Source organism: Talpa occidentalis, unplaced genomic scaffold, assembly GCF_014898055.3.
Source record: "Talpa occidentalis isolate TD23 unplaced genomic scaffold, MPIMG_talOcc4v2.1 talOcc4.11, whole genome shotgun sequence".
In the NCBI taxonomy this organism is placed as follows: domain Eukaryota; kingdom Metazoa; phylum Chordata; class Mammalia; order Eulipotyphla; family Talpidae; genus Talpa; species Talpa occidentalis.
In genome coordinates this window covers 64,542,744-64,554,754 of record NW_023601104.1, presented here as the reverse complement: position 1 = coordinate 64,554,754, position 12,011 = coordinate 64,542,744, and the positions used below count along the sequence as shown (strand labels likewise).

General features: G+C 39.1%; 1 protein-coding gene across 2 annotated transcripts in view; it reads left to right on the top strand.

Annotated features, from left to right (window-relative positions):
• GCH1 (GTP cyclohydrolase 1) overlaps window positions 1-11,203 on the top strand; it is a 44,686-nt gene extending 33,483 nt beyond the window's left edge. The window contains exons 4-7 of one of the 2 annotated variants that reach the window (XR_005123756.2): window positions 3,888-3,919; window positions 4,854-4,938; window positions 9,056-9,233; window positions 10,449-11,203. Coding sequence is in view for 1 of the 2 variants with exons in the window: in XM_037503379.2 (XP_037359276.1) it covers window positions 3,888-3,919; window positions 4,854-4,938; window positions 9,056-9,182 (244 nt within the window). In the remaining variant the exon portion in view is untranslated. Of the gene's footprint in view, window positions 1-3,887; window positions 3,920-4,853; window positions 4,939-9,055 lie in introns of both variants that reach the window. The other variant, XM_037503379.2, reaches the window with a different exon arrangement.
• Window positions 11,204-12,011: the final 808 nt, after the last annotated feature.

The window sequence follows — 12,011 nt, the reverse complement described above, 5'->3', positions numbered from 1 at the left end:
GTCAAAAAGGAAACAATATGCTTTGGTGAACATATTGCTGTATATTTGCTTTCTTTGCATCTGCCTGTGAGATAAATTACTCAAGTTTAGTGGGCAAGGATAGCTGAATTTTGATATTACCAAATTGCTCTCCAAGAAAGGTAATGCCAATTTATCTCTGGTAATAGATAATTGTGTGTTTCTCCACACTTGCCAATACTTGCTTTCATTGCACTTTTCATTTTTTTGCCAAACTGATAAATGAAAAATAGTACCTATTATGTTAATTTGCATTTATTTAATAGAGTGATATTGGATCTCTTAGGAAATTTTCTGCTCCTTAGCCTTTGATAATTTTTCCATTGTATTTTAATTACTGTTTTGCATGAGCTCACTAATTAAAGTAGTTAGGCCAGGTGCTACAGATACTTTTTCCCATCTTGTCATTTGTATTTTGATTTTGTTTTATTGTTTTTCCATAAGGAAGTTTTAAAACTTTTATATCATCAATTCATGTTTTTAAGGGACATATTTTATGGCTTTATTTTTATATTTAAATCTTTGCTTCATCTAGAATGTATTTTTGGGCAAGAGTGAGAAAATATCTATATCCATTGCTGTTGTTTGGTCACCGACCTGAACACCCCCAGCTCCCTCCCACTGCCATCTCGACATGACGTACTCTGCTGGGCCTTTCTTATGTTCTTTCTGGATTATATGTGATAATCTTAGCTCCTCCCTGGCTTCTAGTCTCTTAGGGTCCTTAAACTTGCTCTCCTTTGTTGTTAGGGTATTCTTTCTAAAGTATGGATTTGACGATGTTGTGTCTTTGTAGCCCTCATAGCTTTTAAGATAAAGTTCAGACTCCTTACTTCACCTGACAAGCTTCACTGTGAGCCTGCTGCTCTTTTGTCAGTTGCTGTAGCCACATTTGAAAATCTGCAGCTTGGTGTTAAGTCAAGCTTGTCAAATCAGGTTATGTGAAGGCATCAAAAGATAGTCTTTGGGGGTGGGCTTTCGCTTGCTTATTCTTATTTATTTGTTTGTTTGTTTTAATAATACTCTTAAGATTTACAAGGATTAAATTGTAAAATCTATGGGTTCATCCTGTACAAGTGTCAGCAGATTACTTTCTCAGTTGCAAATGGAACAGAAGAAAAGAGAAAGCAAAAATGCAAAAGAGAAAACAGAAGGCCTACTACAGATGTTATAAGACCAATAAGGGGGCTGTTTAAGATGCTCTTTGCGTTAAAACTAGTGCCTAACCATGTTCCATTTATTAAAAAAAAAAAACACAGAAGCTTAACTTGAGAAATCAAGGGAAAACTTATCAAAGGGAATAAAACAATTTCTCTTATTTTGAGGAAGTTTGTATAATAAAGTTGTCATGATTCCTGGTCAAATGAATTCAAAACAGAAAACAGGGAGGAATTGGCTGGAACACAAGAGAGACCCACAAATTTGAAAGAAGTGAATGCAGAAACTAATTATATCTCATTGTGACTGAGGAGGACAAAAAGATCATACAAAACAGAGTACTAAATTTTGTCCAAAGGCAAGCTTAAACTTAAGCAAAAAAATTTGAACAGGGCCTCCCTGGTGGCGCAAGGGGTTAAGACACAACTTATGAAGCTATCTGCAAACTCTGCAGCACGAGTTTGATCCCTGGCTGGCCAGGGAGCAACACACATGTCGCAACAGACCTCTCCTGACTCACAGGCTGCTCCCTTCAGCAGTGTATTTCAGTCAATCCACCTGTTCTGCTCCTCACTCTGTCTCTGGTGAATCCTCTCACCCCCCCACACCTCTGGCCTGTACCCCAGCTCTTGCATGCATAAATAAATAAATCTTTAAAAAAAATTTGAACAGGCTATTGTGTAAAAAAAAAAAAAAAAAAAAACCACCCTAAAAATTAGTAATACAAAATTTAAAAATTTCATTGTTTAAAAACTAGCTATTTAGGGCCTCCCCGGTGGCGCAGCGGTTGAGTGCTGGGTTGCAAAGCTGTCTGAAGCCTCTGCAGCGCTGGTTCAATCCCTGGCTGCTCCCCGGCCACCAGAGGAGGGTCCCACATGGCGCGCAGACCTCTCCTGCCGCCTGCTGCTCCCCTCAGCAGTGTACTTCGGTCCTTCTGCCTGCTCTGCTCCCCGCTCTGGCTCTGGTGAATTCTCTCACCCTCCGGCACTTCTGACTGTACCCAGTGCTTGTATAAATAAATAAAAATAAATCTTTAAAAAAAAACCTAATATAAGTTGATTAAAAAACAAACAAACAAAAAAAAGCCCAAAAAAACTAGCTATTTAGAAGTTACAATAAAAAAAATTTCTTTGACATGATAGACAGTCATAAGGAAGCAGACGCTGTGTATCAGTGTATGCGGAGCATGGGCACCCCAGTCACCACATAATCATGTACACAGCAGGCACTCAGTGATCATCTGTGAGGATCACCTCCGTTGGCATGGCAGTAGCTATCACAAGCAGGTTGGTGATAGTAAAGTATTAGGGAAATTATTATTGCAGTGTGGAGCAAAACATGGATGCCTAGCATCACCACTGTTGTCTACCTGAAATTCTGCTCGAGAAAGACAATTGATGACAATGAGAAGGAAGACATTGCTAGTTTTCAAATTGACAGCATCTCCTATTTATGTAATGGTAATTAATCTTTTGGGGAACTATCAAAAGTAATGTATACAGAAATTTAACCCAGTAAGAAACAAGAAATGTTTGGTATCTAGAAGCTGAAAAGCCACCCTTTCTTGGGTTTTTATTAAAAATAAAAAAATGTGTAATTGTATTCCTTCAGTGTTGTGTATCTACTGGGAACAGAGAGAACTTACCTTCACACTGAGTGGTATATGAGATTCTGCCCCTGTTACTAACTTTGTTGGGTATAAGCAGTATAAAGGAGCAAGCTGTCATTTCTGTTTGAGCAGCAAGATGTAGGGAAGAGCCATGAAATGCCTCATAGGGGAGGTGATCCTTAATTGTGTCCAAATTCATGATTCAAGGCCAATTTTTTTTAAAGACTTATTTATGCATGCAAGAACTGGGGTACAGGCCAGAGATGCGGGGGATTAGAGGATTCACCAGAGACAGAATGGGGAGCTGAATAGGTAGATGGACTGAAATACATTGCTGAGGGGAGCAGCGGGCGAAACAGGAGAGGTCTGCTGTGCCATGTGGAATAGAACTTGTGCTGCAGAGGCTGCAGATATCTTCACAGAGCTGTGCTTAACCCCTTGTGCCACCAGAGAGGCCTTCAAGGCCAATGTTTTTAGAAAAAATTTCTTAAATGCAAATTATCTTCAAACAGCCACCTTTACATTTTATAACTTAAGTGAAAGATGTAGAAAAGGGAAAATGCACCACGTGGCAGTGGTGACCATGGTAGTAGTAGTCTGCTATTTCATCAGTCAACTCCCTACCCAGTAGGATATACCTTGCTCCAACACCATTATTTGTATTTGAAATTCCTACGTGACCATGGTCACGTAGTTGACCATAGTCTGCTATTAACAGATAGCCCTTTTATTTTTAACTTGAAATTTAAGCTCTGATTAAACAATATGATTAATGAGAACACTTGAGACTTGCCTAAAATTGCTAACCTGGGAGCTTTAATGTTCACTCACCTCTAATTGTGTTTTTCCTAAGTGAACTTTACACTTAATTCTCTCTCTGGGAACATGAAGAAGTACACCACGTGTTGTGGCTGGTGGTCTCCTGTAGACCCCATCTCTTCTCATTTACCTGCAATTCTTGTATCTTTCTAACCTTCTCCTATAAACATTAATGCCTTGCCCATAACCCATAATTGCTTCATTAAAGTTCTTTTAATCTTATGAGGAAGATGTACCAATTTCAAGTCAACTTTTGATTAAAACAACTCTTTTTCCCCCCTAGGATCGTAGAAATCTATAGTAGAAGATTACAAGGTAAATTTTTCAACTCTTTTATTTGCAGAAAAACATTTTTTCTTAAGAAAAGTGGTTTTTGTGCTTATTACAGGGCAATACATATGACTTATGGAAATTAAAACTTCTTGGAATATAAAATAGAAAGTCTGCTACATTTTAAGCTTTCAGAAAAATCATTGTATTTACACATTCCTTCACTTTACATTTGTATGCATATACCAACAATTTAAAATCAATTTATTTTTATTATATTTAAACAAATTATATTAAAGCACACATACTGATTATAATGGGCTTTGCTTTTGTTTTTCCTTTCCTTTTTTTCCCTTACTTTTTTTCAAAATGCAATCTCATTTCCTCTGACTGTTTGGCATTCTATTGCATGACTGTGCTGTGACTTGATTTAATCAACCCTGTCTTTCCCCTGATAGACATTTGGGGATTTTGTCAGTTTTCAAATAGATGCGATTCTGCAGTGAACAGCCTAGTATGTATTCAAGGTTGAGTTGTTTATTCAGCACAGGAACTGCATTATTTAGGTTAAATCGTTGGTTTTCAACATTGTTCTAAATATTATTCCATAATTGGAGAGTAGCCCCATTTTAAACCTATGTGAGCTATTTTTTGCTCTACTCTATCTCCTTCCTCCATGGATGTGCTTATTACCAATATTCTGTTGGTCCTACTTGCACACCTAAGAGGCAGTTGCCAGCCTAATCCCTTCCCCACCGGTGCTGGAGGTCATGGGGATTCCCGTATTATACATGAGAGAATTAAATCAGACAGAGGCCTCCTGTGGCCCAGTCTGCAGACAGCAAACTGTTAAAAGATGTTTTGTGTTGACTCTCAAACCTCACAAAAGTCTGCTTTTTAAGATTTCAAATATTTCAAGAAAGTTCCGGTTACCTGTTTGTGTCAGACTCTTAATCTGAGCTTCTCATCACACCCACAGTCCAAGAGCGCCTTACAAAACAAATTGCCGTAGCAATCACAGAAGCTTTGCGACCTGCTGGCGTCGGAGTAGTGATTGAAGCAACGTAAGTCTGTATTTGTCTTTAATCATATCACAGTGGTGCATGAAAATGGTATTTAATGCAATTTGGTTTTTCTAGCACCAGGTCATGCCACACAATTGACAGTGTGACACCGACATGTTTTCCTCCTCTGAGCCTGAATCTCTTTTATCCTTTTCATTTACTGCGTTGCCAATAGAGGAGCCAGGGTAGGGGAGACTGGCTTTGGTTTGGGTATTGTTTGCTGGGGTGGTGGAGGATAGGGAGGCATGAGTTTAGGTGTAGCAATTTGTGTAACTAGTGGTGTTTTATGTCTTCTCTTGATTTTCAATTTGGCTCTTTGTTGTTCCAAGCAGTCTTTGTTTTTTAAAAATTTTATTGAACTACCATTGGTTTACATAACTGATAATAATTTTTAAGAATAGGAAGTCCCCTGCCTCCAGGTGCAGTCACCATAGTCCACCTATCACCAAAACACCCATGGCCCACCACCCTAGTTTATTGTGCTTGCTCCCCACTTTATTCTCACTCCTTCCCCTCACCACCCTGCTCCGATTCCTCAGTTCTATCCTCGGCTTTTAAGGTTTTCTAGTTTGATTTTTTTTTTTATTCCACATATGAGAGACACCATCAAGCTTCTGTCTTTCTCCTTCAACTTATTTCACTTATCATAATTCCTTACAGCTCCATCCATGTTGCCACAAATGGCATGAGTTTATCATTTTTGATTGCTGAGTAGTATTCCATTGTGTATATATACCACATATTCTTGATCTGCTCATTTGTTTTTGGTCACTTGGGTTTTTTCCATATCTTTTTTTTTTTTTAAAGATTTATTTATTTATTTATACAAGCACTGGGTACAGTCAGAAGCACGGAAGGTTGAGAGAATTCACCAGAGCCAGAGCAGGGAGCAGAGCAGGCAGAAGGACCGAAGTACACTGCTGAGGGGAGCAGCGGGCGGCAGGAGGGGTCTGCGCGCCATGCGGGACCCTCCTCCAGTGGCCGGGGAGCAGCCGGGGATCGAATTGGCGCTGCAGAGGTTGTGGACAGTTTCGCAACCCAGTGCTCAACTGCTGCGCCACCGGGGAGGCCCTTTCCATATCTTGACTATTGTAAATAATGCTGCAATAAACATGGGAGTGTAAGTTTCCTTTCAAATTGTTATTATTATTATATTTTTGTTAGAAAATAGAACTACTGGATCATATGGCAGATCCATTTTTAGTCTTTTCAGAAACCTGCACACTGTTTTTCATAGGGGCTGGACTAGTCTACATTCTCACCAACAGTGTAAGAGGATTACACTATTGTATACCCAGCATTTATTGTTTCTGGCCTTTTTATAAGGGTCATCTCACAGGTGTGAGGTGGTATCTCATTGTAGTTTTGATTTGCATTTCCCTGACAAGTGATGATGAACATTTTTTTCATGAGTCTGTTGGCTATATGTTTGTCTTTTTTGGAGAAGTGCCTATTTAGCTCTTCTGCCCATTTTTGACTGGATTATTTGTTTTCGTTTTGTTGAATTGTATGAGCTCTTCGTGGATCTTAGATATCAGTCCCTTGTCAGATGTGTGGTGTGCAAATATTTTTTAAAAAGATTTATTTATTTATGCATACAAGAGCTGGGGTGCAGTCCAGAGATGCAGAGGGTGAGAGGATTCACCAGAGACAGAGTGGGGAACAGAACAAGCAGACTGACTGAAATACACTGCTGAGGGGAGCAGTAGGCAAGACAGGAGAGGACCGCCTTGCCATGTGTGTTGCTCCCTGGCCGGCGGGGGTTCGAACTTGTGCTGCAGAGGCTGCGGATTTCTTCGTAGTGTGGTGCTTAACCCCTTGTACCACCAGGGAGGCCCAGTGCAAATATTTTTCTCCCATTCTGTAGGATGTCTTTTTTATTTAGTTACAGTTTCTTTGACTATACAGAAGGTTTTTCATTTGATGTAGTCCTAATTGTTTATTTCTCTTTTGTTTCCATGGCTAGTGGAGATGCATCCACAAAGACATCAGTCTGTGTTGTAGAGTGTTTTGCCAGTGTTTTCGTCTATATATATTATGATGTGGGGTCTTACATCCAAGTCTTTTTTCAATTTTGAGTTGATTTTTGTGTATCATGTGAGGTTGTGGCTAGTTTCATTCTTTTTTTAAAATTTTATTTTATGTATTTTTACATCATTTTTCATTTTTGCACAATTTGTACATTTTCATTCTTTGCATGTAGCTGCCCAGTTTTCCCATCACCATCCATTGAAGAGATTTTCCTCATTCCTCAGTATATGTTCTTGGCTCCTTTGTCATATAGTAACTGACCATACAGGTATGGGTTTATTTCTGGGCTCTCAATTTTATTCCATTGCTGTGTATGCCTATTTTTGTTCCAGTGTCATGCTGTTTTAATTATTGCATTATTTGAAATCTGGAAGTTTGATACTGTCTTTTTCCCTGTTTTTGGTCAAGATTGCTCTGGCTACTTGGGGTCTTTTGTGGTTCCATATAAATTTCAGTAATGTTTGTTCCATTTCTTCGAAGAATGCCACTAAAATTTTTATTGGGATTGCATTGAATCTATTGCATTGGTTAACAATGTTAATTCTTCTGATCCATGAACAGGAATATCTTTCCATGTCTTTATGTCTTCTATTTTTTTTTAAAGATTTATTTTATTTATTTATTTTATTTATTTATACAAGCACTGGGTACAGTCAGAAGCGCGGGAGGGTGAGAGAATTCACCAGAGCCAGAGCGGGGAGCAGAGCAGGCAGAAGGACCGAAGTACACTGCTAGGGGGAGCAGCGGGCGGCAGGAGAGGTCTGTGCGCCATGTAGGACCCTCCTCTGGTGGCCGGGGAGCAGCCGGGGATCGAACCGGTGCCGCAGGGGCTGCGGGCAGCTTCGCAACCCCAGCGCTCAACTGCTGCCCATATGTCTTCTATTTTTTTTTAACAATGTCTTATAGTTTTCTTTGTGTAGGTCCTTTACATTCTTTGTAAGTTTTACTCGTAGGTATTTAACATTTTTTGATATGATTATTAATGGGATCATTTTCTTAATTTCTTCCTCTTCAGCACAGTGTTTGCATATAGGAAGGCAACTGATTGTGTATTGATTTTGTAATCTTCCACTTTGCTGAATTTGCTTATCATCTTAATTAATTTTTTAGTGGAGTATTTAGGGTTCCGTTTATATATTATTATGTCATTTCCACATGGAGTTTTCTAATAATTTGTTACACATTTAATATAGACAGAGAGAGCTAAGAATGGGCACAAAGGGTCACTTCACAAGATACTTCTTCACATCAGAATGAGTGATAAGAATCGCACACATCTTGTGGGCAACATATTCACTCTGCTGGCCTGGCATGAACTGTGTACCCTGTTCAGCTTCAACGGGAGGCACTATCATCACTGTTCTCTGGATTTTACCTGGTGAGCCTAGCTTGCTTCACTATGTCTCTGAACACCTAACCTATCACAGTGCTGTCTTGTTCCTGAAAATACATGAAGCAAGAAGTCTGAGCTCCTTTTTGTCTAATAGTCATTATTTCTGGAGATGCTTTATATTATTTTCACCCAGGGAGAAAATTTCATCTTTTCTCCTCTTACTGGATTTATGAAGGATTTAACTGTGATAAGAATAAATACTATACAACTAAGAAACTTAACAAAAAAATCTTTTAGATCAAATTTGTCCAACAAGTCAGGTTTGCACACACTTGGTAACTGTGAACTCAGTTTAATGAGAATTAATCTTTCAGTCAGTTTTTTATTTTAAAAAACAAACCAACAGGGCCTCCCCTGGTGGCACAGCAGTTAAGTGCTGGGCTGCGAAGCTGCCCACAGCCTCTGCAGCGCCAGTTCGATCCCCGGCCTCTGGTGCGGGTCCCACATGGTGCGCAGACCTCTCTTGCTGCCCGTTGCTCCCCTCAGCAGTGTATTTCGTCAGTCTGCCTGTTCTGTTCCCTGCTCTGGCTCTGGTGAATTCTCTCACCCTCCTGTGCTTCTGACTGTACCCAGTGCTTGTATAAATAAATAAATTTAAAACAAACAAACAAACAAAAAAACAAAACAAAACAAAAAAACCCAAACTAACAACTGCCTACTCCATTAATCCACCTTTGTTATCTCGTTTTGTAGACACATGTGTATGGTCATGCGAGGGGTACAGAAGATGAACAGCAAGACTGTGACCAGCACGATGTTAGGTGTGTTCCGGGAAGATCCAAAGACTCGGGAGGAGTTTCTGACTCTCATTAGGAGCTGAGGCTCCGTGCACGCCACATGATTTGCTGCAGATCTTGCCACAAGTAGCATTGTATGTCTCATCTTAATTGTTTGTACATTCTCTTTTCAATTGTTACAGATGTGAACATTATTCCTTGTCATTAATTGTGTTTAATAATTATTTATAGCAAGTCAAATAAATATAATTAATAAAGGGGTGAGCCCTCTACTTTCTCCTTGCCACCTTTTAGTGGCATCATTTAAGCAAACTGCCGAGCGTGTAAGTTATATGCACAAAACCACTGCCATCAGATGACCCGAGGATGCTGGGAAGGGGGAAGAATTCATTTATTTTCTTCAATAATATGGTCAGTTGATTCATAAGCATAGGAGTATAGGGAATGGGAGAAAACTATGACCAATATACTGTTGTTTTCCTCTCTGAAATGATGTCGTGCTTAAAATAATTTATGTACAGTGTGTAGCATTGTTCTGCAAATTCAAAGTCCAACTGGCTCTACTTTAATCATGTTTATTAAACCACCAGTGATGCTTTATTTTTTTTATATATTTACATTTTAACTATCCAGTTGTGATGTTAGTCACCAAGGGAAGGTGGTGAAACATCTATGTTTTTGATTTTATTGTGAGTTAAAAAGGCACATTTCTACCTTCTATTCTTTTTTTTTAAATTCAAGTACAGGAAAGTAGTTCCTGGAGTTGTTTACGAGTGTATTCTCATGTCATCATATAGGGATTTAGACATTTAACTCTCTGTGCCTTGATGAGACTATCACACCATTTAGAGTGTAGGTAGCTTTGCCTTTTTTAAAAAGCCATTATTTTATGAGACTTAGTGCTGACACTGCAAATGATAAGTCCTCACAGTTTTACCTTTAGAAATTTCTTGGGAGCTTCCTTTGTGTGTCCACTTAGATGTCTCAAAACTTAAAACAACAACAACAAGCTTATCATCACTTAAGTGTTCCCAGAAACTTTTGAGAGGGTCCATCATTTTTAGGTCTGCAGAACCTCAGCTTCTGTGCTCATGAAAGAATGCAGAATGAACCAATTGTGGGCTGCATTATAAGCTACATCCAATTTCTAGTGAAAGCTGTATTGTTGATGTCTAGGAAAATTCATTGTAATTTTCTAGACTCACTGGAAAAATACAGAAGTCCCCATTCCCCTTCCCTTATGGTTGACATGGTTCTTGTCTTCAGTCTAGCTATTGAAATGGCATAGGTCTTTTTAGTCCAGGAAGTTGTTGCCTTCTTAATGATTATCTTAAAATTTCTTCCACCAGGGCAATGTGGGCCAAATTAAAACAAATGAAAAATCTCAACACTCCCACGAAAACACAAACACAGAAATTCCATGGAGAAGTTTCTTATTTGGTTGACATAGTGCTCTTCGCATTACCCTATTACCTTCAGAAGAATTAACGACAACACTTACTTTAAGCTTGGTAGCCCCGTGTCTGCTGCTTTCGTGCTGTTTGGTTTACAATGGGGCAAAATGGAGGAGGTAATTTAAAAAAATTACTCCCCCACTTCTGTTTTTATATTCGGAGTTTCTAAAGCACAGTGGTGGCTGATTGGAGGTCCCTTTTTCAACTCCAACCTGATGTAAACATTATCCTGCATAATATTTAGACAGAGGAAGAATTAAGCATTCAACTCATGTATTTAAAGTAATACAGGTGTGTGACTTGAAGGACCAAAGAAATTGTTAGCTATAAATTTATCTTTCTGAGATCAATCTTATTCTTTTTTAATGACTCATGCTCTAACATTCCCTATAAGTAGTCTCATAAAGGTCTAATGTATCCACAGGCTGTTGTCTTAAATGCACAGTAATGACCGTGTCTGTTTCATTCTGGTCTGTAGTACTTCAGAATTACTTTTTCACATTCATGGCCTTGAGTCCATTTGGGGCATTTTTAAGAATTTGATGCATTTAAATACAATGTTCAATTATTCCTCTGAATTTTATGTATGTATGTGTGTGTATATTCTAAAGTTGGTTCTATTTAAATTATTAAAGTATTATAATTTTGTTCCTGTGAAAGTAGTTTCTTTTTGAACTGCTCATTTAGATATATCAATACATTTGATTTAATTCTGTTTTATCGCAGATACCCCTCAAAAAGGCTTCTCTCAGTGTCAAGCTATTAAAGTGTAAATTGCAGTGGGAATACAAATCAACCCTGGGTTCTCTGTTTTCCCTCAGTATTTGGTTTGGGTATTATTGTCCTCGCCCTCCTGCTGGTAAAGGGAAGGAAAGATCTGGGGTTAGAGTAAGGAATAGAGCCCAAAAATCCCTGTTGTATAAGCCTAAATTTAGATAATTGCAGTCTCCTGAGAGTTGGCACTGCTTTCTGTGTGGGAGCTGTTGAAGGAAAAGCAGACAGGCAGAGATCAGAGCGGTGCAGGAAGCAGAAGATGATGGGAGAACCCACCGTGGGCAGTACTTCCAAGTATGTGCAAAGATTTTGCCGCCTCTTTTCTTGTGACCTTGTGATTCCCTCTTTGGGGAGGTCTCTCTGTTCCCTGCTCCACCTAAGCTGAGGAACCAGCCTCTGGTTGTTGGTATGTACAGGTGCTGGGGCACTGGAGCGCTCTGCTCCTCCTGAAGGACCCCATAGCATGGGTATTGAATATACTCACCCTAACGTGGATGCTTATTGAGATAAAGTCTTCCTAAAACCACAACTCACATGTGTCAATGAAACAATGAACTGCTCGACTGAGCCTAAGTTGCTGCTCCTGAGTTTTTTGTTTTTTGTTTTGCTGAAGATTGATTGCTGAGCTCCTTGTTTTGGCACTTAGTGGAAAGCAGTTGCAGACTGCAAAGGTTTTAGGAAGGT